This window comes from Macaca thibetana, chromosome 8 (assembly GCF_024542745.1).
Source record: "Macaca thibetana thibetana isolate TM-01 chromosome 8, ASM2454274v1, whole genome shotgun sequence".
Taxonomy (NCBI): Eukaryota; Metazoa; Chordata; class Mammalia; order Primates; family Cercopithecidae; genus Macaca; species Macaca thibetana.
Genome location: NC_065585.1, coordinates 42825569 through 42853262, shown reverse-complemented (window position 1 = coordinate 42853262; position 27694 = coordinate 42825569). Strand labels below are relative to the sequence as shown.

Below are 27694 nucleotides of genomic sequence, written 5' to 3'. Positions count from 1 at the left end.
AGAAAGACTATCTTTAAATGGATACTAAGTGAAGGTTCTCAAAAATTTCCTAAGCTACTGCTTTATGAATTGGAGTTTTCTAATCAATCTGTACTTCAAATAAATTCACAGTGAAAAACAACAATAACCATTAATGTTTAACTGTATTAACACTAGTATAAACAAGTGCAAAGAAATAGGATAAAATGTATTTTGTACTCCCAAAATTAGGGTTATCTAACCAAAGTTTAAAAAGGAAGATCTGCCAGATAGTTTTAAGAAAATTATCGCATAACTACTAAAGTCTAACTTTTAATTTCCTAAATTGCAAAGCAATTACATCATAAAATTTATTTTAAGGGACTTTTGAAAAAATTCTATCCATGGTGTGGTAGTAAGTTTATAAATTCTACAAATTTTGAGCAAAAGTTGTGACCAAGACATAACCAATTTACAATAATAAGAGTCTCAACAAAAGTGAGTAGACAGACTAGCTAGTGGCAATTATTTCCTTCTATTACTATAATGAATTTCACATATCTTTTTAAAACTCTAATTCTGAAAAACAACAGAAATAGTCAACACTGTAAATACCATCTTTCTATTCAAAGAAAGTTATGCAAAAAAAAAAAGTAATAGAGATACAAATTATATAAAAAGATGTAAAAAATGATATGAGTTGCTTTAAATCAGAAACAAACTAAACACAGCTGTCTGCATGAGACCAATTTTGACCAATGTGTACAACAAATAAAACTTACTATATGGCATTGATGCACTGCTGGCAATTGAGGACGCATCACTACAGGTGGATGCTGGAGATGGTGGAGGACCCATTTCTGTTTTCACTGGCTCCTGCTTACTTTCAGGCCTGAGATAAGAAATAAGATTTTCCTTATAATTAGATAAATGAAATAATGGAAACTAGTATTTTTTAAAGACACCACAAGTATTTTCTTATAAGAGAATGAATATTAAAAATATTTTTATTAAATTGTGTATTTATACTAATTTTTTATTGTGTATTTTTAAGACTCAAGAATAAAAGGTACACAATGCATACTTTCAAATAGTGGTTTAATATGGGAAGGAAAAATATAAAAGCTACCAACAACTTGAGACAATGATTCAGATAAGCTTTACCTAAAAATAACAACAAAATTTACACTTAATTTATCAACACAGCTTTATCAAAGCCTCTTGAGCACGTAAGTTTCACACTGCAACACTGCTAAGATTTGGATATGGCAATTTAACCGAAAAAAAAAAAAATGGTAAAGGCAAGTAAGTAAAAAGCCCATTAGACCATTAATTTCTTAAGAGTTCAAAGAAGAAACTCTAGTCACAACGGTTTATAAAAATTTATTCTTAAATGATCTGGTGACAGGATTAAAAAACTAGCCTTCTTTTGAGTTATTTAATACTCTGTTTAAGAAAATAACTACAGCAACTAAACGGCATTCTACAGATGGTACAAACATAAATATTTTTATTCATTAAAGGGTAGAAATCAGTTTTTAATCAGAAAAGCCACTGATTACTCACAAATTTGTTATTTATATACCTCTTATAATCTGGACCATCATCTTAACCCTCTTGTCTCCTATTACTCTCATCAGAAATTTCACCTGAGTTTAGAAACAATCCAAAAGAAAGCCGGTATTATTTTCACTGGGATCTTAACAAGAGTGATCTGGATAAGCACACAGTGAATACTCCTGGCTGCTCCACAAATGCTGCGATGGTGGGGAGAAGCCAATACTGACTAATCACTAGCACACCTTTAAGTGAATGCATTTCGATGACTGGCAAACAAGGGTACTACTGACATGAAAAAGACTATATTCTTAACATTTAATTTCACTTAGTTCTTTTGCTAATATTTGAAATGGCTGACTTAAAGGAAGATCTTGAAAAACTTCATAAATTACAGGCTTTAAATAGCATGTTCTATTCTAATCTTGTTTATATTTGTACACATCAAAATTATTTCAAATGTTCTTTACAAAGTTCGTAAGACAATGAAAATGTTTTATTACTTTTATTTTTAGTACAAAATTCAACGTAATTAGAAGAAAAGTCTACAAATCTTTTTTTAAAAAACCAAGACAGAGAAAGAACACAAAACTAAAAGCAAAACCTTAATTAGGTATAAAGTGCAATAGCTTTGGTTTGTTAAAAATTACATTTAACTTAACAGTAATCACTGTTTCTACATTTAAGTTTGCACTTTTGACACTGAGAAGAATGACAGCAGTAAAGTCAGTAAGTAAATTTATAATCATAACATCTGAGTATAAATGGAAAGTAAACTAAAAAAGTTTGGAACCTTAAAAAGCTGTAGGTACAGTAAAATCCCTATCATTTTTCAATGACTGAATACATTTAGAAAAAAAGAAAATACACTGATGTTTTAAATGTTATTTCTAGAACGTGATTATCACTACTCTCCCACATAACTATACTGGTCACCTATATTTTATAAGATTAAGAAAAAATGTTATTTAACAATTTTACTAAAGTTTTAAAGTTCACATACCAAACAACCAAATTACAGTACAAACGATTATTTTTAAAGATGAGTAGATGTTTCTAAAAGCACAGGTGTTAAGATCTCTGTACCACTCTCCAAACAATAAGCCAGCCCCAGAAATGTGGGGCTATACAAAATTCAGTGGTGTTTCTATTCACAAATCCCTTCAACCCAAAAAACGTTTACAAATTCTTTACAGATATTTCCCTCTTGAGTACATTAACCTGTAAAAAACCATTTCAATAATCAAGATGTAGGGCAGGAAGTTAGGTAGAAATTAAGATGATTACACAAGGAGAGAGGAGAATGTCGGCCTAATAGTAAGGCTTAAACATATTATTACTGCCACAAAACACCTGCAAAGGATATCGCTAATAACAAAACAAGGGCATCAAAAGAATGCTACAATGTCATCTGGATATTAAAATCAACTGTTTTAATACACAAATATTAGCCAAGTTACAAACAGTAAAATTTAGCAATTCCTTTCGAATTTCCTGGGAACCTTAACAAGACCCTATCATATTAAGAGTTTACAACTTCACTATATACCTCTAAGTCTTCCTGGATTATTCCCATTCATATGCAGAGCAAACAAGGAACTGGTGTAAAAGCACGATTAGTTAAGGTATAGTACTTACTTAGCTTCAGTGGTTTTGCTAGCTTTTTCCATGTTTTTCAAGCTTTCAGGAGATCTAAGTTGAAATCTACAGCTGTCATTCATATTCCAAACTGACTCCATTAAGACACCAACTTTAGGAATCCCAGCACTAATTGAAAATGCAACTGCTCCAGCATGATAAAGAGGGTTATTTCTCAAGCATACCTAGCAAACAAAAGAAAACCATCATCAAGATGACATAACTTTAAATATATATATACATATAAAATATTTATTTCAAATGGATGAAATATAATACATAAAAGTACTGGGCTTCCTAGTTTCCCAATATAATCTTACCCAATCAATAAGGCTGAAAAAGCATCACCTTAAAGGTCTTCATTAAGAAAATTTGTTTCTAGGCCGGGCGTGGTGGTGGCTCATGCCTGTAATTCCACCACTTTGGGAGGCCGAGGCAGGTGGATCATGAGGTCAGGAGTTCAAGACCAGCCTGGCCAAGATGGTGAAACCCCATCTCTGTTAAAAATACAAAAATTAGCTGGGCATGGTGGCATGTGCCTGTAATTCCAGCTACTTGGGAGGCTGAGGCAGAGAACTGCTTAAACCCGGGAGGCGGAGGTTGCAGTGAGCCCAGATCACACCACTGCACTCCAGCCTGGGCGACAGAATGAGACTCCATCTCAGGGAAAAAAAAAAAAAAAGAAGAAGAAAAAGAAAAGAAAATTTGTTTCTAATATTAAGGAACAGGAATAATTTCAACAATTTTGCTAAAAATTTAGCATTAACTTTAAATTTTCATGCAGCAGATATCCCAACTATTCTGCTACAAACAGAGCAGAAACAGCAGAGAAGAAACTAGAAGGCATTATCACTTAAAAAGCAAAATGTGAATAAAACAATTATACTTGTCTGTTTCCTACAATTTGAAATAACTTTTTCCCTTAATTCATGATAGGCTCTATAACTTCATCTCTATAGATGTGTCTTTCTTCCAGAAGACTATTGTTTCTTGCTAGCCAGAAGGTTCCATGAATAATTTTTCTTTTAAATTAAAAAATAATATGTAGACATTAGTGTCAGAAGTTTAACTGAGTTCAGGAGTAAATAACCTACAGAGGAAAAAAAAAACTCTCACTGTCAGGGACTAACCTCAGGTCATACTCTGAAAACCAATGGCCTTCAAGACAGCACTGTTAAACACACCAACAATATCTCCATCTTAGATAGGAACATTTTTTCTGGAGATACCTTTTGATTTCTCCAATATCCCAATCTATGTGATAGATGACCAGAGGTATATACGAAGATCATGATTTTTTGTGGCTTATAATTAAATGAAACAAACAAAAGAAGATGGTGGTACATTTGAAAAGTGCAGGAACTGGAAACATTGGCTTAGAGGTACAGTTCTACCAAAGAATAGTTGCGTATCATTAACTCTAACTCCGTGGCATAAAATCTTAAGATGACCTATAAATACAGATGCTGCTGAATACTCTAAGTGACCAACAGTTATTTTTGATGTTAAGACATGAATATTTTCCTTGTTCTGCAGCTGCAACTGCCCTCAGCCTCCAGTATTCTACAGATTTAAAATACAACTTTGGTTCTATACCAAGGTATTTTAATATGTTATCTTTCAGCAATTTAGTGTCAAGCTTTTTTATTGATAGCTTTTCTACAGTGCATCTTTAAAGTGTTTTTTCTGCTCTCCCTGCCTACAGTAATGCCATCCTACCTGCTGATATGGCAGCTGCTGCAACATCCTGCTAGTACATGAGTGCAATTAAAGAATGTCCAGGACATCTGAAATCAGTATTTAAATTAAATAGGCAAAGGGGGGATCCTACAAAGGAGGAAAAGAGGGGCAAAGAGAGGGGGTAGGAGCAGAGGGAAAAAGAGAAAGCATACCCTGTCCAAAGAAACTAATATAAATAATGAAGGCCAATCAATAATATTCAAAATAGTGGGTAATCGCTGAAAATTTTCTGGTTAGAAGACCAATAGGCAGAAGAAAACCATGAGTAAGACCAAGAAAAAAGGTGTCATGAAGAAAGAGAATAGGTACATTTTACTACCTTTGTACTGAGAAAAAAAACCCTGCATTTAAAGTGCTAGATGAAGAAATTAACACATTCTATAATTAAAAACCACCATTTTGTCTTAAGTTTTAAGGATTACGTTTTTAAACATTCATAACAGCATTTGCTGTAATGAATATAAGCATTAAGTTTTACCCAGAAGATAAACCTCAACCAGAATGTAATAAATTAGACGTTCTCAGACTCATTTGATCTCAAGACCTTTTTTCACTGTTAAGTATTACTGCATATCCCAAAAACCTTATGTTTATATGGGTCATATCTAGTTTTAATAATCAGTAAATTAAAACTGAGTAAATCAAACATATTAGTAATTGAAATTGAGAAAATTTTAAATATTTTACAGTAATAAAACCCCACATTCATATAAACAATTTTTATGGAAAATAGATTTGCAAAAAAACAGCGGCGAGACAAGTAACATTGTTTATATTTTAGCAAATCTCTTAATGTCAGACAGCTGTATTCTCATGTCTGCTTCTGCATTCAATCTGGTGATACCTTCTTCTGACAAAGCTAATTCAGCTAATAGGAAACTAATAGGAACCTATTAGCTAATAGCTAATAGGAAACTAATAGGAACCTATTAGCTAATAGCTAATAGGAAACTAATAGGAACCTATTAGCTAATAGCTAATAGGAAGCTAATTCAGCCTGACACAAATATGTAATAGAAAAAGAAAGGAAATTTTCAGACTCTGAAAGGGTTGAGGAGAAGGCAGGAGTCTCTGGACCACACTTAGAGAACCACTGAGATATTAAGAATATCAGCTTCCAGAAAATAGTACCTGTAGAAGCCTAAAACCATCTCATTCAGGGTCAAAAACCAGAAAGTGGTAGAAATGGAGATTTGACAAAGCCCCCTGCCTCATGCTGACAACATCCCCATAGAGCAGTATCTTTCAAACTGTTTAGTCGTAAGAATCACCCGGGATGTTTGTTAAACACAATGATGCCTGGCCCTAACACCAAACAAACTTAAACATTTCAGGTAAGAGGTTCCAGATTCTGCATTTTAAAAGTAGCAAGTGATTCTTAAAACCAGGGAACCTTGCCCCATAGGGAAAGGTTACTAAATCTATACAGTATTACTCTAAAATCTGGAGTAATACTGTATAGATTATACTGGACCAAAATCTATACAGTATTACTCTACTGAATGAAGGAAGAATGATGTGACACATACATGTTACTGGAAACTGATTCTTCAAATGATGCTTACCTGTAAAATTGCTTACAAGGGAAGAAAGTGATTCTGAAGAGAAATGAGGTCCCTTAAGACAGGAAGACAGGCTTAATTCATCACTTACCTGGGTACCAACAGTGATGTTCGGCATTGAAGAAATACCAGCACTGGATTTAGGCTTTTTATTTTTCGCTCTAGCTTTCTCTAACATTTTCTTCCTTTGACTAAAAGGAACTACACCCCTGAAAACGAAAAACACAAATTGGTCAAATAAGCAGTAAAACAGCCCACTAAATAAATTTGAAATTACACATATTATGAGTTAAGCATTTCTGGCATTTCTCCAGTAATTTCGCCTCAGAAAACTATTAACGTGTACAATTTCATCTTAATTCTAATTTGTCCATAAGATTAATAACTGGATCTACTTTTATTAAACCTTTATAATTAAATTTTATGGGAAATTCATCAATTGATTTCCTTTTTTTTTTTTTGAGACAGGGCCTTACTCTGCTGCCCAGGCTAGAGTGTAGGTGGCTGATCTCAGCTCACTGCACTCTCTCTCTCCTGGGCTCAAGAGATCCTCCTGCCTCAGCCTCCCAAGTAGCTGAGACTACAGGCACCCACCACCACACCCAGTTACTTTTTGTATTTTTTGTAGAGACTAGGTCTCACGGCATTGCCCAGGCTGGTCTCAAACTCCCAGGCTCAAGTGATCCTCTGGCCTTGGCCTCCCAAAGTGCTGGGATTACATGTGTAAGCCACTGTACCTGGCCCTAATTGATACATTTTCTTCCAAATAATTATACTTCATTAAGAAACTCCCCTGTATATTGTTTCCAAAATGCAAATTTGCTGTTAACTCCTTAAAATACAACACAGAAAAAATGTGAGGTCACCTTCTAACAGTAAAGCTATAATTAAATAAGGTAGAGAATATTCATACAATGAAATAAAAAAAAATTCTATAACCTATACTTTCAATTATGTAAAAGCAAAGTACATGATTATGTAGAGAAAAAAAGATTTAAAATACCCCCAAATGTTAATTGTAGTTATCTCTCGTGGTAGGATTCTAAAGGATTTATGTTTCTACTTTATATTTTATAAAACTTATTAATTATATTCACTAAGTATGTACTACTTTTATAAATGTAACTGTTACAGTTTTTTAAAATGTTACTTTGTTCCAAAGTGAAATTTCCCTTCCATAAGGCATTATCTTTTAATTGACCTTCTCATGTTGGTATTCCACTACTCAAAGCATCTCTCTATACATATACAAGCATTCGCTGATAAATTCCTCCTCCCTATAGACTCACCACCAATATAAATTGTTCTCCAGCTGAGCGCAGGTGTAAAGGGCACAGCAATGTAAAGAAACTATCCGCTCTCCTTGAAGTTCCGAGTAAGTCTGAGCAGTGTGCTCTAATTTAGAAGCCACAGAACTTAAAGTTTCATCCACCCATGTAGCAACCTAAAGAATAAAATATTAGAACTTTAAAAAAAATCAAGGCATCTTTTCAAAAGGATTGTGGTAAAAACTAGGGCAAGGCATATACACTTTAAAGACTGGAGTTCTAAAATGTTTTGAGTTAAATGCTATAAAAATAAGTAATTCAGAGAGGTTCTTAGTAAGACTAGAAACTAAAATACCTTCTTCACACAAATCAAAATAGCAGTTATTGAGATGAATCTCTAAGGCCATCTTTAAGGTCAGAAGTAAACATCTGCTCTACCAATTTTTAAAAGAATTTAGTGACTTTAGGCCAGGTGGCATGCCTGTAATCCCAGCACTTCGAGGGAGGATCACTTGGGGCCAGGAGTTTGAGACTAGCCTGAGCAACACAGTGAGACTCTGCCTCTGCAAAAAGTTTTAAAAATCAGTAGGGCACAGTGGTGTGTGCCTACAGTATTAGCTACTCGGAAGGCTTGAGTTCAAGGCTGCAGTGAGCTACGACCATTGCACTGCAGCCTGGACAACAAAGCAAGACCCCAACTCAAAAAAACAAAACAAAAGAATTCAGTGACTTTAAAGCCAAACCGATAATTTGAGGCATAATATCCATACTTTCTCATTTGGTATTTCCTAGCTTCTCAACATCTTTTCTTAGCAATTTTCTTGAATATTTTTGCCTTTCCTTAAACCAGAAAGCTTTTTTTTTTATGTGAGACGGAGTCTTGCACTGTCGCCTGGGCTGGAGTGCAGTGAGTGGTATGATCTCAGCTCACTGCAACCTCCACCTCCCAGGTTCAAGCAATTCCCCTGCCTCAGCCTCCTGAGGAGCTGGGATTACAGGCACCCGCCACCACATCCAGTTAATTTTTTGTATTTTTAGTACAGATGGGGTTTCACTATGTTGGCCAGACTGGCCTTGAACGCCTGACCTCATGATCTACCCACCTCAGCATTTCTATTTTTAAAGTTACAGTATAAACTAGCCAACAAAAATATACATTAGATTACTAAGGCTTGAGACACTTTGTATTTATGTTAACATAGAAACATCGAAAATGAAAAGATGGAAAAGGAGCAAAAAAAGAAAAAAAGAAAACAATAATTAAAGCATGAAATGTTTATCAATGCAAAGTGTTTCATACCTTGTTATTTTCTGTAGCTACAGTTGCTCTTATGCTATTTGCAGACAGGAGGACTATCTTTTCATTGGTTAACCCCAAAAATGTTGCTCGTGGATGATGTAATGAAGGATTCTTTGAAAGCATAAAAAAAAATTACTATTTTATATGCTGATATGTAGAGCTATTCAATCCAAAATTTCATAAAATAAAATACCTGGGCATTTCTGTAAGGCTCAGATTCACTCCATTTCCACTGATAAAGTTCTCCTTTACTGCTGACAGCCAAAAGTTCAGAATATAGAGCCCCAATACAGATGAATTTTGTTCCATCCTATAAAGTAAAATACAATACTATAAATATAAAAATTGCCAAATCTACTGATTTGAACACTGTCACTTTAATCACTTCATCAAATCTAGATTAATTATGAAAACACATAAACCACAACTACATCAAGTCTTTAGCACAGCCTACAAGGTATCCAATTAAGGTGGCCCTGGCTCCCTCCATTAACTCACCTCCATTCACACTGGCCTTCTTCCTATTCTTGGACCATGTCCACTATGACCCTACCCTTGGACCACTGTCCTTGCTGTTCCCTCTGTCTTGTTACTCTTTCTCAGGTGACATTCCCTCAAGAGACTGTCTCTGATGACACTATGTACAGAACCACTCTCACATTCAGTTCCTTATACTGCTTTCTTTTTAATCCACAGCACTTCACAACTTGACACATCTGTTTAAACACTATCTCACTCAAGTATAAGCTTTGTCTTATTCACCACTGTAACTTAAGAACTTAAGTGTACAAGTAGGTGCTCAATCAATGTGCTGAATGAGTGAAGGGAAAAAAAGAAAAACAGAATAAGGAGCTGACGCAGAGAAAAACGATGTCAAATCAAAAGATTCTTTCCCTGTAAGCTCTTTCAAGCTATGGAAACAAATGCCTATATTTAAGGTAATAATTTGTTCACTTTTATGTTGACATACATGCAGTAAGTTGAAATGCAATTAAATTATAAAAAGCTTGGCTAATAAATGTAAATAAATAATAATTTTCTTTAACATAAAACCAATGATCAGAGCCACAAAGCTACCTAGAAATCTCACAGCAAAATTTGCCAATAACAGATTTTAGGTTGCAAAAATGCTATTGGTCTATACACGGTACTTCTCCACTTTCTTTGGGATTCTGACCCCAGGGTATGATAAACAAACGGTGTCTTTCTGGTTTTCTGCCAAAATTTAATTTTATTTGATCAGATGGTAACGTTATAGTGCTCAGCTAAAACTTGTAAAGTTTACAAGATTTATTAATATAACACAATAACAACAGGTTATGCCTGACTGTTACACAGAAATAATACTAATTTTAATCTTCTATTTTACCTGTACCAGTCAACCCTATTTTCAAGTCACTTTTATTGGGGGATGTAAAAGAGACCAAATTTGGAATTCTCCAAGTTAGCAATTCTTCCCTTACCTTTAGCATGGATATCTACAAACCATTACTGACTTTCTCCATAGAAGCTGCATCAAATTTTACCTTTCTACTTCATATTCTCTTCTCAATCCTACGGTTAAGAATTAACTATAATAGAATCAGACTAAGTGAGTCCCAAACCTAGATCCAACACTTATTAAGTATGTGACTTCAGGTAAACTATACAATTTCTCTGGAACCATTTCTTCATTTCTAAAATGGGTATTAAGGTAATGCAAATCATGGTAAGGGAGAGGGGACTGCAGGGTAAAAATCAAATGGAGTAACATATAGTTGACCCTTGAACAATATGGGTTTGAACTGTTAGGGTCTGCTTATAGTTCTCTTCAGCCTCTGCCATCCTTGAGACAGCAAAAACAACTTCTAACTCTTCCTTCCCCTCCTCAGCCTATTCAACGTGAAGATAATGAGAATAAAGACCTTAACGGTAATCCACTTCCACTTAATGAATACTAAATATATGCTCTTTTCCTTAGGATTTTCTTAATAACATTTTCTTCTCTAACTTACTTTATTGTATAAATAGAGTATATACTACATATAACATACAAAATACGTGTTAATCAACTTTATGTTGTTGCTAAGGCTCCCAGTCAACAGGAGGCTATAGTAAGTTTTGGGGGACTTAAAATTACGTGGATTTTCAACTGCATGAGGAGTGGGTGCTTCTAACCCCTTCATAGTTCAAGGGTCAGCTGGATAAAGTACACAGCACAGAGCCCAGTGCAAAAAGCACTCAATCAAATTCGACTATGACTAATCTCCTCCCCTGACTTCATCTCTGACTCAACCAGAAAATGACAGCTCTCAGGCACAGGCTTCCTCAATATTCCTAGCTCTAGATTTGCTTAATGAAAGCGCCATTCTCACCTCCTCCCTTCTCCCCATCTCAGAGAAAGAAGGATTTTCCTCCCCTATTTAAAGATAACCCACAGACGCATTGTAGGCAACTCCTTCTCATATCCCCCAACAACCATCCAAACAAATCTCTCCTTCAGTCCTAACATGGTAAAGTGAATTACTGCCTGGGCATGTTTCACCTTACCAGTTTTCAGTGATGGCTACAACATGTTTTCCAACTGCCAAATCAATGCCCAATGTATTTCATCAATCCATCTTCTCTTTAAATTCTTCAAATGATTTGCCTCAGTTCATTATCTGTTATGGAACCCATCCTTCTCTCCTCACTTCACAGGTCACCATTCTCTACTGGTCTTCCATCTACCCTCCATCTCCCTGGCACTACTACTATGCATGGTCTTCCCTCCATCTCCCTGGTACTACCATGCACTCCCTGCCACTGATTCTGTCTTTGTCCCTGTATTCAAATTGTGCTTCACCTTCAGCCTCAGTGACTGCATCCACTAGAGCATCATGCTTTTAAATGCGTAAATCTCGTATCTCCAGACTTACCTACAGCTGTCTTAAAAAGCACAATGACATCTCTAAAATGAATCTGCCATCTCCTGCAAAGCTGTGCCTTCCCTGTAGTCCCTATCTCTATGAATGACATCACCACCCACCTGGTAATGGGAGACATGACAATCAAATTGACTGATGAGAGAAAAGAAAGAGATGAGGGGTGCTCCCAGGTTCCCATGTCTACGATGCTCTCAGATTCTTTTTTTTTTTTTTTGAGATGGAGTCTTGCTCCATCGCCCAGGCTGGAGTGCAGTGGCGTGATCTCGGCTCACTGCAAGCTCCGCCTCCCGGGTTCCTGCCATTCTCCTGCCTCAGCCTCCCAAGTAGCTGGGACTACAGGCGCCCGCCGCCACGCCCGGCTAATTTTTTATATTTTCAGTAGAGACGGGGTTTCACCGTGTTAGCCAGGATGGTCTCGATCTCCTGACCTCGTGATCTGCCCGCCTCGGCCTCCCGAAGTATTGGGATTACAGGCGTGAGCCACCGTGCCCGGCCAGATTCTTCTCTTTCTCTGTCCCCATAACCCTGCTTTGGCTGAGATCCTCACAATTTCCTTGAACAACTGTAGCATTCTCATAACTGACTTTCGATTTTTCCTGTTTCTTTCTCCCATCATGCCAGTAATGTTCGCCTCCTTAAAACTAATCAAATACAACAAAACAAAACCCCACCAATCACATCAAGTCACTTCTCTAAGGACTCTATTGACGTCTAAATTGCTGCAAAACAATATCCTAACTCCTTGCTTGGCAAACTGCCTAGTCATCCCACCTCTTCTCCTTCTCCCCACCACAAAGCAGCAATTCTGAATTTTTCATTGTTCCTCAAACACATCATGACCTTTCGTGACTCTGGGCCCATGCCTAATACGTTTTAAATACCTTTGAGTCTTGGTCAATGCCCACCTCACCTCACAAATGCTGCTTAAATGTCGCCTCCTCTGCGACGCTTTTGCCAGATCTCTCAGGCGGTATGGGCCATTTCCCATTCTGAACCCCTATGGCACTTTATTCATACTTTCAGTCTAGCGTTGACCACACTGTGATCACATTATATTCTATTTAATGTTTGTGTTCCCCACTGAATTCCTTGTGGAAAGGCCAATATCATACTCACAACTACATTACCATATGCCAGTTTGGTATATGACACAAAGCAGGAACACACTGACCAATTGTTGAATGAGCAAATGAATCTTAACTCCAGCTTCTTTGGGTAAAAATGCCTTACGAGAGCAGTACAATCCTGAACAAACCATCCCAGTAGCAAGAGCCTGGTGCATGGTGCATGAGGCCCTCTCGGAACTGCCTTGCCTTTATCTTTCAGAAATAGGGCAATGTCCCCCAGGGTGATAAGGCCTGGATGAGCCAATTAAACCCCTACAGGCCCTGAAAATCCACTATGAACAAATGAAGATGAATAGCACAACTATGAACCCACAGGAAGAGGACAAAAAAATCACCTACTACGTCTTGCCTTCTTCAGATTTATCCATATTAAAGAAAATTATTATATGTAGAGAAATACAAAATAAATACATACACAAGGACAGTATTTTAGCTCACTCATTTCATAAGTCATAGAAAATAATGTTTTTATTAAATATGAATTGCTGCTTCTGAGCAAGCTGACATCTGCTCAATCCAACTAGAGAAAGTGGCTATGCACGTTTCCTTAAAGAGCAGTAGTTTGTAGCTCTATTTTTCAACAAAAAGAAGTTGAATCAGTAAATCTGCAACTGTCCAACATAAATGGATCGTAAATTTAACTAGAAATCCTTCCTCAAAGGGGGAAGGAAAACTATTAAAAATATGAGACATGAAATAGTGGCCAAAGCTTTAAAAAACACTTGGCCCAGCAACACCAACTCTATTAACTGGCCACACCTATGTTTACTAATTTATATTGTGAAAAAGTTAGCCTCTCTATTCCTAAATTTTGCCCCACAAAACTTGGTTTTCACATATTTTCTACTATGAGCAAACACTGGTTTCATCATTAGGTAGCAGCTCCAACTCCTGTCACTAAATACAATGTACTGCATGTCATGATTGGAATGGATGGCAACTACAGGATACACTGCAATTTGGCCAACTGTGTCCATTCACACTTCATTTCTCTCTGCCTATCCACTTTTTCATATGCTTTTTATGCCAAGCTTTTCCTTTTTATGATCATTTTTCATTTTGTTCTTACTTCATATTAAATTACATTTGTGACACATCTAGTTAATCCTGGAAGTTTCCAGATGTCAATAAAATCAAATCAAAGATCTTCCCCAGCCAACTTCCACTTTTAGAACCCTCTGCCTTCATTCTCCTCAGTGTGGGAAGCACAATGAAGGTGAAGCAGTATAACCAGCAAGTCTGATCAGCTGGTTCCAACAGGGAGATTGCTCCAAAGAGCTTAAACAAGGGGTCAAATGAAATGGTCCATTTCCTCTCAACACCATTCAAAGAAACAGAGTAACATACAACTCTACAATATAAAGGGAATAAATCTACTTATTGTTTCCTCTAGACTAGATAAAAATAGACCCAGAACAGTAAGGAATATTAATTTTTTTTAGCGTGGGAACAGAACCTCGCTTTGTCGCCCAGGCTGGAGTGCAGTGGCATGATCTTGGCTCACTGCAACCTCCGCCTCCTGGGTTCCAGCGATTCTCCCACCTCAGCCTCCCAAGTAGCTGGGACTACAGATGCACGCTACCATGCCTGGCTAATTTTTGTATTTTTAGTAGAGACAAGGTTTCACCATGTTGGCCGGCCTGGTCTCGAACACCTGATCTCAAGTGATCTGCCTTGGCCTCCCAAAGTGGTGGGATTACAGACCTGAGCCACCAGCCCTGCCAGTTAATGTTAATTAACAGGACTGAGTTGGGTGCAGTGGCTCATGCCTGTAATCCCAGCACTTTGAGAGGCCGAGGTGGGTGGATCACGAGGTCAGGAGATCGAGACCATCCTGGCTAACATGGTGAAACCCCGTCTCTACTAAAAAATACAAAAGAATTAGCTGGGTGTGGTGGTGGGCGCCTGCAGTCCCAGCCACTCGGGAGGCTGAGGCAGGAGAATGGCGTGAACCTGGGAGGCAGAGCTTGCAGTGAGCCGAGATCGCGCCACTGCACTCCAGCCTGGGTGACAGAGCGAGACTCCACCTCGGGGGAAAAAAAAAAAACAGTTCTGAGTTGCTGAATCACTTTTGCATCTTCATCACATAAGTCTCATCGAGCACTTTCTGAGAGCTTAGTGAAAATACAGAATGTATGCACCCCTTAAACTGAAACAGTTTTGCTGCAGAGCACAAAGCAAAGTTTTTATGTTCAGCTTCAGCAAGTTTACCTAGCATAGATTTCTCTGTAATTTTTCTCCCTCCACTCCCATCAACTTTTATTACTTAGCTCTTTGTGTTTGACTTTTAACAGTCTTTGCTACTACTGTGGCTTCATCTTCCCCTTTTAAGTCCCTTTAGATTCTTTCTATTAAAATAAATTTTGGTCAGGCGTGAAGGCTCACGCCTTTAATTCCAGCACTTTGGGAGGCCGAGGCAGGTAGATCACTTGAGGGAGGCCAGGAGTTCGAGACCACCCCGGCCAATACGGCAAAACCCTGTCTCTACTAAAAATACAAAAACTAGCTGGGCATGGTGGCACATGCCTGTAATCCCAGCTACTGGGGAGGCTGAGGCACAAGAATCACTTGAACTCGGGAGGCGGTGGTTGCAGTGAGCCAAGATCATACCACTGCACTACAGCCTGGGTGACAGAGCAAGACTCTTATCTCAAAAAACTAACTAAATACATAAATAAATTTTATTGTGTATATTTGAAGTTTACAACATGTTATAGGATACATGTAGATATTTACATTGTTACTATAATAGATCAACATATCTATCATCTCACAGTCACTATTTTGTGACAAGAGCAGCTAAAATCTACTCAACAAAATCCATAATATGATACCATTTTATTAACTGTAATCCTCATGACATATATTACAGCTCTAGATTTGCATCCTACATGTCTGCTGTGGATCCTTTAACCCCATTTTCCTTCCCTCACACCCCCACACTCCTTGTCAGCCCGTGGTAACCACTGCTTTATTCTCTACTTCTGTATATTTGACCTTTAAATAAAAAATAAAAAAAAGACTTCACATATAAGTGAGATCACGCAGTATGTTTTTTCCCTGTGTCTTGCTTATTTCACTTAGCATAATGTCCTCTAGGTCTATCCATGTTGTGGCAAATGGATCTTTATTAAGCTGAATATTTTTCATTTTTTTCTGTTGTGTCTGTGTGTGTGTTTTCTTTATCCATTTGTCCATGAAGGACACTTAAGTTTTTTCCATATATTACCTATTACAAATAATACTACAATGAATATGAAGAGTGCAGATACTTTTTTTTTTTTTTTTTTTTGGGAGACAGAGTTTCGCTCTTGCTGCCCAAGGTGGAATGAAATGGCACAATCTCAGCTCACTGCAACCTCCGCCTCCCAGGTTCACACGGCTCTCCTGCCTCAGCCTCCCGAGATGCTGGGACTACAGGCACATGGGACTACAGGCACATGCCACCACACCCAGCTAATTCTTTGTATTTTTAGTAGAGACCGGGTTTCACCACAATGGCCAGGTTGGTCTCGAACTCCTGACCTCAGGTGATCCACCCAGCTCGGCCTCCCAAAGTGCTGGGATTACACACGTGGGCCACCATGCCCAGCCCAAGTACAGATATGCATGATTTCCTCTCCTCTGCATACGTACATAATAGGGATTGCTGGGTCCTACGGTGGCTCTATTTCTAACTTCTTTAGGAACTTTCATACTGCTTTCCAAAATAGCCGTACCAATCTACGTTCCCAATAGCCTATAAGGGTTCTCTTTTCTCTGTATCACTGTCAACATGTGCTATCTCTTGTCTTTTCCATAACAACTATCCTAATGGGTGCGAGATGGTGTATCACAGTGGTTTTAATTTGCATTTCCCTGACAATTACTGACTTATTAAGCACCTTTTCAAATATCTGTTAGCCATTTTTATGTCTTCTTTGAAGAAATGTCTTATAAGGTCCTTACCCGCTTTTTAATCAGGTTATTTTTCTGCTACTGACTTCAAGTGTTCTTTATAAATTTTGAATATTAACTCCTTATGAGATGCATGGTTTGCAAATAGTTTTTCACAGTCTATAGGGTGCCTTTTTATTTTGTTGATTGTTTTCTTTACTGTACACAAAGACTTTTTGTTTCATGTAGTTCCATTTACTTATTCTTGCTTTTGAAGTTTGAGTTTTTGGTGTGAAATCCAAAAATCACTGCCATGAGCAATGTCAAGGAGCTTTCCTTAAACTGTCTTACAGTCTGTAAGGTTTCATACTTCACATTTAGGTCTTTTGTCTATTGAGTCGATTTTTATGTATTGTCTAAGATAGGAATCCAATTTTACATGTGAAAATCCAGTTTTCCCAGTACCACTTATACTATCTTTTCCCCACTGGTGCCCTTCTCAAAAATTAGTTAATAATGTATGTTTGAATTTATTTCTGGGCTCTCTATTCTGTTCCATTGGTCTATGTTTCTGTTTTTATGCCAGTACCATATGGTTTTGATTGCTTATAGCTTTGTTTATTTTAAACCAAGAAGTATGGTGCCTACAATTTTCCCATTATTGCCTTCACTATTTGGGGTATTTTATAGTTCTTTACAAATTTTAGGATTGCTTTTCTATTTCTATGAAGAATGCCACTGGAATTCTTATAGAGATTACGTATGAATCTGTACGTTATTTTGAGCAGTATAACAATACTAATTCTTCCCATCCATGAAGCTCTCTAGACTCAAGAGATCCTCTCACCTCAGCCTCCCAAAGTGCTGAGATTATAAGCACGAGCCACAGCACCTAGCCAAGATTATTTTCTTAATTTCTTTTCTAGCTAGGCTGTTATTTGTGTATAGGAATACTGCTGATTTTTGTATGCTGACCTTGTAGCCTGCAACTTTAATGAATTTATTAATTCTAACAGGTTTTTTTGTGAAATTTTGGAGGGGGTTCTACATATAAGATCATGTCATCTGCAAATAGAGATAATTGTACTTCTTCCTTTCCAATCTGGTTGTCTTTTATTTCTTTTTCTTGTTTGATGTTCATTAGTGCTTCTAGTACTATGATGAATGGAACTGGCAAGAGCAGGCATCCCTGCCTTGCATTAAATATTAGTGGAAAACCTCTGAGTTGTTCCCTGTTGATTGTTAGCTATGGATTTTTTCATATATGGTTTCTATTATATAGAGGAGCTTTCCTTTCACACCTAAACTGTTAAAGAGTTTTATCAAGAAACAATGCTCGACCGGGCATGGTGGCTCACGCCTGTAATCCCAGCACTTTGGGAGGCCGAGGTGGGTGGATCATGAGGTCAGGAGATCGAGACCATCCTGGCTAACACAGTGAAACCCTGTCTCTACTAAAAATACAAAAAATCTGCTGGGCGTGGTGGCGGGCGCCTGTAGTCCCGGCTACTCAGGAGGCTGAGGCAGGAGAATGGCATGAACCCAGGAGGCAGAGCTTGCAGTGAGCCGAGATCACGCCACTGCACTCCAGCCTGGGCAACAGAGCGAGACTCCGTCTCAAAAAAAAAAGAATGCTCAACTTTTCCAAATGCTTTTTCTGCGTCAATCAAGGTGTTCATGTGATTTTCAGGTTTCATACTGCTAACACGATCTATCACATTGATTAATGTGTATATATAAAGCCAGCCTCATGCCAGGAATAAATTCTACCTGGTCATGATGTATAATCTTTCTGATATGTATTGAATTCAGTTTCCTGAATTTTTTTGGAGGATTTCTGCATCAATGTTCAAAGATATTATTAGCCTATGGTTTTCTTTTCCTCTGGCGTCTTCGTCTGGCTTAGGCCTTGTAAAATGTGTTTGGTTCAGATTTTTATTGGAAGTAGGTTGGTATAAACACATGTATAATTACAATTTACTTGCAGACATTCAGCAACATACTAAATTTCTAAACTAGAAAAAATAAATTGCAAAAATGACCAAGAGAAAATACAGTCATGTTATAGAACCACCTAATTGAAAGATTACCTCTTCTCACCAAAGTAAATGAATTATCGAAGCTATTCCAGAAATACAAAATGTAACGAGCAGTCATACAAGTCAAAAAAACAGTAAAAAACAGTAGATGCATAGATGGTTAGATGGAAAGGTGGACGGACGGAAGGATGGAAAGAATGGCTAGAGAAGGGTGAGTAAAGGGAGCAGGGAGAAAGGAGTCGGAGGCAGAGTATGGGAGGAGAGAGGAAGGAAGAGAGGGAGGGGGAGACAAGAAAGAAAGGATGGATTTTAGGGAGTAGGGATAGCATAATAAGAAAGTTGATGTTTTGGGGTAAAAACCTTCAGAAACCAGTATAAACTTGGCTAGTTTGACTGTGAGCATCATAACCTTGGACTTAGAGCACAGACTTAGTTAGGCACTCCCTCCCCTTCTCACTTTGGTACATATAGGCTGCCCTTAATTTCCTATTACACTAAATTATTACTGTAATAAAATGTTTTCATAACTTGAGTTCATTCTAGTCCAGTCAGATAAAGGGGGCATGCATGATCTGTATCTTTTTGGTCTGTGTCCAATTCACTACCAACAGAGAACCTGGCACATAAAATACAACTCCCACATAAACGTACTTGGAAATACCCAACAGGGCTCTCTCACCCTCCCATGATCTGCAGGAACTGCCTGTTCTCCCTTTGTGGGACAGGACCATGTTTCTCCTTGCTCTTTGCACTTTACATAAACTAACTCATTTAATTCTCATAACAAACCCATAATGTAAAAATTATTACTATATCTATATGAGAAAACCAAGGCAGAGAGAAGAAAGAACTTGATCAAGGTCACACAACTAGACAGTGGCAGGGTTAAGATAGGAAATCCAGCAGCTTGACTTCAGAGTCCACACTCTTTGTAATCATTCTGCGCAGCCTCCTGTGATTTCCCAATGCCTCCTGTGCTATTGTGTAGCTATTATGTATGTATGTATGGAAATCTATTATAGTACTTACTCAGATTACTATTATTTTTCTTCTTCCTATAAAATCTCTTACTCTAACATCTAACAAAAGGTCTAACACATGGCATATATTTAGTCAAGGTTTCTAAATTAATAATGATTGAATGACCCTTACTTCTGTCTTTATGGAGCTTTCAAGATGCCTATAATTTTTAATTATGCTTTTATATTATATTAGTTTTGATATTTAATTCAAAGAATAATTTTGGGAAATCTTTGTATTTTACAGTCACCTCAAATATTTTCAGTTCAATATTATACCACAAAACCTTAAAGAAAAGAGAACATCCTATCATTAAAATAATTTTATTAGCTTACAAATGGTAAAACTGCCAGGCACAGTGGCTCACGCCTGTAATCCCAGCACTTTGGGAGGCTAAGGAGGGTGGATCACCTGAGGTCAGGAGTTCAAGACCATCCTGGCCAACATGGTGAAACCCCATCTCTTCTAAAAATACAAAAAACTAGCTGGGCGTGGTGGCGGGCGCCTGTAATCCCAGCTACTCAGGAGGCTGAGGCAGCAGAATCATTTGAACACAGGAGACAGAGGTTGCAGTGAGCCGAGATCGCATCCCTACACTCCAACCTGGGCGACAAGAGCGAAATTTCATCAAAAAAAAAAAAAGGTAGAATTTTGAGGAACTGGTTATTCCTCTAAATGGATGCTGGGAAAGTAGGCACTAATCCAGTTCCTTTACCAACAGAATTAACTTTGTACCCTAACAAGAGGCAAAATGAAAATTACTATGAACATTAACAACCATACTTAATATTTAAGAGTATTGTATTAGCTCATTTCTGAAATTAAACTAGGATGCATATTTTGATTGCCCCTACTCCTTAAAAAAAGCTACTCCTTCCCATATTTAAAAAGAAACTTCATTGCTACATCTGCCATTTACAAGCCATGTGAAATAAGCAAAGACATGAAGTTTCCTTCTCCATAAAAATGAATGGATCAGAGGCAAGCCAAAGGTCTTTTCCAGCTATATTCCAAGTTTACTACTGTGTACAAAACTGAGACTATCCTTTAGCAGCCTGGTATGTCAAGAACGCAGAAATAACACTTCCAGTCAAAATAATGCAAGTTACCAAGATTTTTTTTTAAAAGCAAACCCCAATCAAGATTATAAAGGAAGCCACATTTTAAGAATATTACTTTGAATGAGTAATCATCACCTGTCTCCTACACTAAACCTCACAAGTTTCTTAGGACTGGCTCAATATCCAATCTTGTGATTAATATAGCCCCCATAAGTAGCAAGGTACTAGGCAATTAGCAGCAATGTCTGTGGCATGAAGGAGATAAAATGATAGATGCATGCTCTGCAACTGCTCTAGTTTCCCAGTGTCAGCCTTAGTATGACATTCAAACTGTCTTGAGCTGGGAATTCCTACTGGATCCCTCATTAGACAAGCCCCTACTCTTGGCAGACCACTCTCATCTGGTGCTGGTACCTCCTCTTCCCAGTGGTAAATACCAAATGCATCCTGACACCCTATCTCCCTGCATTCTCCACCTACCTCTCTATTCCCTGTCAAGCCTCCCCCCAAAACCTTCTGCTCCTCAGGAATCACTACCCCTAACTAATTTTGGGAAACCAATATAGGTCTCACATATTGCCAGTTTCTGCACGTGGTATTTATCCTGTGCCTCTGTATAATACTTTGTTTTCCTAAAGTTAGTTAAAAACAAGATCTTCTTTCCCTTTAATAGCTCTCTATATTCTCTTGTAGCATTCAGCCCTGCAAACAAGCACCTAATGGTATTTATTGATCACTATGCTAATGCTTAACAGTTTAATTAAAGGCTTAAGCTGTTTTCTTTCCCAGAATTCAAGTATGATTTTTAGATTTCAATCATGTGCTAATAAAAAGTGTTTTTCGATGTTGCTATTTTAAATTTGGTGTTTAATGGAAAAAAGAATATAGGTAGGATATACTTTGTTTCACATACCACTCTTCTTCCATTCACTCGGTGGCTAAACAAACCAAGGAATAATGCACTAAAAGTCTAAAGTGCCAGGATTTCATGATGCACTTACAACTGTCTATAAAAACAAAGTGTACTTAAAAACATCCATCTATCATATTTTTAGCCAGGCCAACAAGGGCTAGCTAAATCTAACAGAGAGTATAATGACTAGGCTTGCTAAACTTGTACTATTCAGAAATACTTTCATTAATCAAAAATAATACATGACAAAGAAACCTAGATTAATAATACGTGATGGCCCTATTAAAACATAATTCAAGAGTCCTCTTTTACTTCCTGCCAATATGAAACAGACACAGCTCCAGCATGATTCAGGCAAGAGAAATAGGAAACGGTAAATGATGTACCAAAAGAAAAAAAAAAGTGAAAGCCCAATGGTTTAAATCATTCCCTACCACATGAAGTAAAAGTAGAACTTGGGACATTTCTAGTTTTAGGGAAATAAGTAAAAGAATGCAATTCAGGGAAAGTTTGGCATTTGCCAAAGACGACAGAATAACCTTTTGCTTCCAAAGAGACTGATTAAAATTCAGGTTCCTTCTTGCATTCAAGCTTGCCACATGAGCTGAATGCAGAGGAAAATAAATGAACTACAACAAGACTCACGGTAACTATGGAAACGTAAATTTGGAAAGTTAAATAATATTTCCCTTCAATATTCCAGATTCAAGTTCTAAATCAAAGAAAGGAAAGAAATCCTTATCAGGCTCCCTTTATCTGCTAGTAGGGCCCCAAAGTTCCCATCTTCTTTTAGTTTATTTCTGCTTCAGAAAAATTCCTACCCAAATGGTTCTGGAAATAAGAAAAAAGAGACACAGTAAAAAACAAGTGAAAAACATGGGTTCCAATAGGAGCCTCTGAAGATGAACTATCAATTACATACATACCATGAACAGGATGCATCAACTCTGTTTCACTTATGGCAGTGATGGATTTTTAAAGATTCAAATCAATTACCAAATCCTAGATGTTTTCTATAATCCAGTCATTGCACTGTTCCTCAGGATGCAGAGCATACTCCCCTAGCCCATTCCTGTTCAGTCAGCTTTGTCTCCCACAGCATTCACAGCAAAGGATCTGTCAGAACTCACTGCCATTAAATGGCATAGTTAACTAATCAAGGAACACAGATCCCTAATCTTGTCATGATATACATGCTGTATCAATGACCAAAAACACGCCCTGCAGAAACTGGTGTCCACTTGACTTTAGAAATTTGACAAAACAAATTTCTACCAAGGAATGTAACATCATTTATTAGAGTAATTATTACCAGAAAGGAAGTACTGGAATAGCATGCTGATGTGTTATCTAGAACTACCATCCTAATTACTCTGATTTACTTCATCAAGCAGTAAGATACGTTGCACCACTGAATACATCTCACTGAGATGACTCATGGAGTGCCAAATAAAGATACATTCTATTTATATTTTAAAACAAAACAAAAATATTGTTTTATATTTGTGTTTTTCCTTGAGTGATAGTACAAAAACCAGAATAAATAAAATGGAAACCTTGGAGGGAGGGGTTGTCAGGGATCCACTTAAATGGAAGCGGTGTGAATTTTTTCCAAATACCTTATCAGGCCACCACTGCAAATCTTCTCCTAGAGATACTGGACTTTGAACAGGTGTATTCTTCTTATCCAAGTTTGGCTCTCCTTCCTTGCTGGTAGAGCCCCTTTCATTATCAAATGAGGCTCCATCAAGCCACCTTCGTTCACGTAAACGTAAAACGGATTCACGTTCACGCAACAGCTCAGAGTCTCTCTCTAAGGGAAGAAGGAGAACTGGTATGCAATTGGGTCACACCAGTGGGATAAAAGTAAGCCACTCTCTAGTAAAGACCCTTCAGGATGCAACTAACAGCAGTTTATCTACTCATAAAAATTTATGTAAATGTATATCTAATAAGGCTGACATGCAACATTCAAAACATCAACCCTTTCAAGTGAATGTATAAAAATTATAACTAGTATTTTAAAAAATTAGAGGCAGACTTTTCTATATTTCAACTATATGGTTTTAGAGCTGAACTGCTTTATTCTGAACTATATTTGGTTTTTTAAAAAGAATTTTAAATTGTTGGCTTGCATTAGAAATGCTTACTATGAATTCAATTTATATACTAGAAAATATACATTCCTCATTTGTCTACTGGTGGGTTTAAAAAGCACATAAATTTAGAACTTCCACATGTTACACATATAAGCAAACTCAAAAAATGTACACATAGAAAAAACCCTAAAAAGGTTAAACTATGAATCCATTAATATAAGCTAAGTAGAAAGTTTTTAAAAACCAAGCCCTTGTTTAGAGTAATTTTTATAGGACAGATTTTTATGAATAAGTCTTAAATTTTTTTGAGGAACCAGACAGTCTGTTTTTTTAAAAAGGAATCTTTATAAAATGATTTCCTTACCAAAATGCTTCCCATGACTATTGGCCTACAAACTATCTAAAGCCAGTTTTTCTGAAGTTGCTCATATATTACTTTTTAAATAACATAACCAAAATAAACTTTCTAAGAACAGGATAAATAAGGATTAGAAACAATAATTAAATTGAACTATACAAAACTGCCATATATATAGGTCAAAAGTGGTCAAGTATTAGCTATTCCATATGGTTCAAACTAAAAGTAATGCCTACATAGAATGAACATAGGAAAAGAGACATTTGGCCAGGTACGGTGGCTCATGCCTGTAATCCCAGCACTTTGGGAGGCCAAGGTGGGTGGATCACTTGAGGTCAGGAGTTTGAGACCAGCCTGACCAATATGGTGAAACCATGTCACTACTAAAAATACAAAATTAGCCTGGTGAGGTGGCCAATGCCTGTAATCTCAGCTACTTGGGAGGCTGAGGCAGGAGAATCACTTGAACCAGGGAGGCAGATTGCAGTGACCCAAGATCATGCCATTGCCCTACAGCCTGAGCAACAAGAACGAAACTCCGTTTCAAAAAAGAAAGGCAGGGGGGAGGGGGGAAGAGACATTTAAAGGAGTTATTTATGTTAGATATGGAATACTTGATACAGTTAAGGCAGTAAAGTATGCATTTATTTTTAAATTCATAACGCTATTACATAGTGCATTCAATATATTAAAAGATCACCACAGATCTGTTATTTTAAAACTTTATTCCTAAGTACTAAAAGTATATGCAGCAAGCTCTCAATGTAACATGGCATATTTTCCAGTTTAAAGATCAGTAAATACAGCTAATTTCTGTTATTTGAATCAAGTAGTTTTATATTCTGGAAAGTAAAAATATTGACAATTATAATGTAAACAAGCTATACACAAACATATGCAGAGAAAGGCAGGATTAATTATTTCAAAATCTTTCTAACCTCTACCATGTACTGTATCTTTTAAGGATTTCAAACTTTTTTTTTTTTTTTTTTGGAGGAAAAAAAAAGCCTGCACTCCCAGGCTGGAGTGCAGTGGCGTGATCTCAGCTCACTGCAAGCTCCGCCTCCTGGGTTTACACCATTCTCCTGCCTCAGCCTCCCAAGTAACTGTGACTACAGGCACCCACCACCACGCCCGACTAATTTTTTTTTGTATTTTTCTAGTAGACATTGGGTTTCACTGTGTTAGCCAGAATGGTCTCCATCTCCTGACCTCATGATCCACCCACCTCGGCCTCCCAAAGTGCTGGGAATACAGGCATGAGCCATCATGCCCGGCCTCAAACTTCTGAAAATAGCATTTTAGGCTGGGCGCAGTGGCTCATGCCTGTAATCACAAAACTTTGGGAGGCTAAGATGGGCGGATCACCTCAGGTCAGGGGTTCAAGACCAGCCTGGCTAACACGGTGAAACCCAGTCTCTACTAAAAATACAAAAATTATCTAGGCATGGTGGCAGGCACCTGTAATTTCAGCTACTCAGGAGGCTGAGGCAGGAGAATCTCTTGAACCCAGGAGGTGGAGGCTGCAGTGAGCTGAGATCATACCACTGTACTCCAGCCTGGGCAACAGAGTGAGACGTTGTCTCAAAAAAAAAAAAAAAAAAAAAAAAAAAAAAAAAGAAGCGTTTTAATAAACTAAACATTTCTACACATTTAATACTGGTCCTAAACCCATTCTAGTAAGTTTTTTCACATTTCATTATTTTATCTAACCAGGATTTAAAATAAACAGATCACTTATTTTAAACAAATAAACTAAGACTTGTTTTCTGAATGCTGCATGTCACTGTAAAGTAGAATTCTGCTTTTAGTTCAGAATCCATATTCCTAATTAAAAATACATTTAGGTGAAGTCATAGTCCTTGACATCAATTCCACAATGTAAATAAGATCAACTCTAAAATACTATTGTGGCTCTTCAAAATAATAAATAATTTTAATGCTAAAGCATTCATAAAAAACTAATAATAACTGCAATATTAGAAGTTCAAATACAGTAAGTCGATTCTACCACTATCTTTCCATACAGCTAGCCTGTGACAATAAATAAATAAATAAATAAATAAATAAATGCAAAATTACCTCGAGATGAGCCTAGCCTGGAAAGTGATGAACGACGAAAAGAAGGGTAACCAAAATAGCTAATGTCTTCAGAAAACATGGCATCTGCATCAATAATGACACTTGGGTGGGCAGAATGAATGTCAGCATCAAGGAGAGACATAAGATCCTCTATAAACAGAAACAAACATCACTGAAGGATACACACAAAGAGCATCTGTAGACTGCTGAAAGATCTCTAAAAATTAAAATACATTAAAAAACTAGGGACTGACATCATCTGAGGAAAAACACAACTTACATTACTAACAAATATTTTAAGAACACCAAATGCATAAATGTTGCCTGAGCTACTTACTATATAATCACAAGAAATATAGATCACTCGTTAAGATATAACACTTGTGGCCAGGCGCAGTGGCTCACGCCTGTAATCCCAGCACTTTGGGAGGCTGAGGCAGGCAGATCACAAGGTCAGGAGATGGAGACCATCCTGGATAACTCGGTGAAAACCCGTCTCTATTAAAATACAAAAAACTAGCCGGGCATGGTGGCGGATGCCGGCAGTCCCAGCTACTCAGGAGGCTGAGGCAGGAGAATGGTGTGAACACAGGAGGCAAAGCTTACAGTAAGCTGAGATCACGCCACTGCACTCCAGCTTGGGTGACAGAGCAAGACTCCGTCTCAAGGCCGGGCGCGGTGGCTCAAGCCTGTAATCCCAGCACTTTGGGAGGCCGAGACGGGTGGATCACGAGGTCAGGAGATCGAGACCATCCTGGATAACACGGTGAAACCCCGTCTCTACTAAGAAATACAAAAAACTAGCCGGGCGAGGTGGCGGGCGCCTGTAGTCCCAGCTACTCGGGAGGCTGAGGCAGGAGAATGGCGTGAACCCGGGAGGCGGAGCTTGCAGTGAGCTGAGATCCGGCCACTGCACTCCAGCCTGGGCTACAGAGCGAGACTCCGTCTCAAAAAAAAAGACTCCGTCTCAAAACAAAATAATAAAAAAAAAAGATACAACACTTGTGACATCATAGAGATAAGACAGTCAAGATCAAAATGTAGTTCAGTTATTACATATTTTCAGTAATAAGGGCATCAAAAAACAATACTGTAGAGTCATGTGTCATCTAGTTATAAAGCTATGCACATACAGCCATGTCTTTGTTGGGATCAAGCACAAATCCACTGAGCAAAACCACTTCCCCATT

The 27694-nt window shown here is 37.6% G+C and overlaps 2 protein-coding genes across 13 annotated transcripts in view; one reads left to right on the top strand and one right to left on the bottom strand.

Annotated features, from left to right (window-relative positions):
* BAALC (BAALC binder of MAP3K1 and KLF4) overlaps nucleotides 1-27694 on the top strand; it is a 1274875-nt gene that overhangs the window by 336749 nt on the left and 910432 nt on the right. The window lies entirely within an intron of this gene.
* UBR5 (ubiquitin protein ligase E3 component n-recognin 5) overlaps nucleotides 1-27694 on the bottom strand; it is a 154533-nt gene that overhangs the window by 59969 nt on the left and 66870 nt on the right. For 4 of the 6 annotated variants that reach the window (XM_050800627.1, XM_050800626.1, XM_050800629.1 and 1 more), the window contains exons 8-15: nucleotides 26505-26654; nucleotides 23585-23796; nucleotides 9217-9333; nucleotides 9024-9134; nucleotides 7745-7899; nucleotides 6547-6664; nucleotides 3154-3338; nucleotides 741-850 (exon numbers count right to left, since the gene is read on the bottom strand). In XM_050800627.1, the coding sequence (XP_050656584.1) occupies nucleotides 741-850; nucleotides 3154-3338; nucleotides 6547-6664; nucleotides 7745-7899; nucleotides 9024-9134; nucleotides 9217-9333; nucleotides 23585-23796; nucleotides 26505-26654 (1158 nt within the window). The remainder of the gene's footprint in view (nucleotides 1-740; nucleotides 851-3153; nucleotides 3339-6546; nucleotides 6665-7744; nucleotides 7900-9023; nucleotides 9135-9216; nucleotides 9334-23584; nucleotides 23797-26504; nucleotides 26655-27694) is intronic. The other 2 variants (XM_050800630.1, XM_050800631.1) reach the window with 1 other exon arrangement.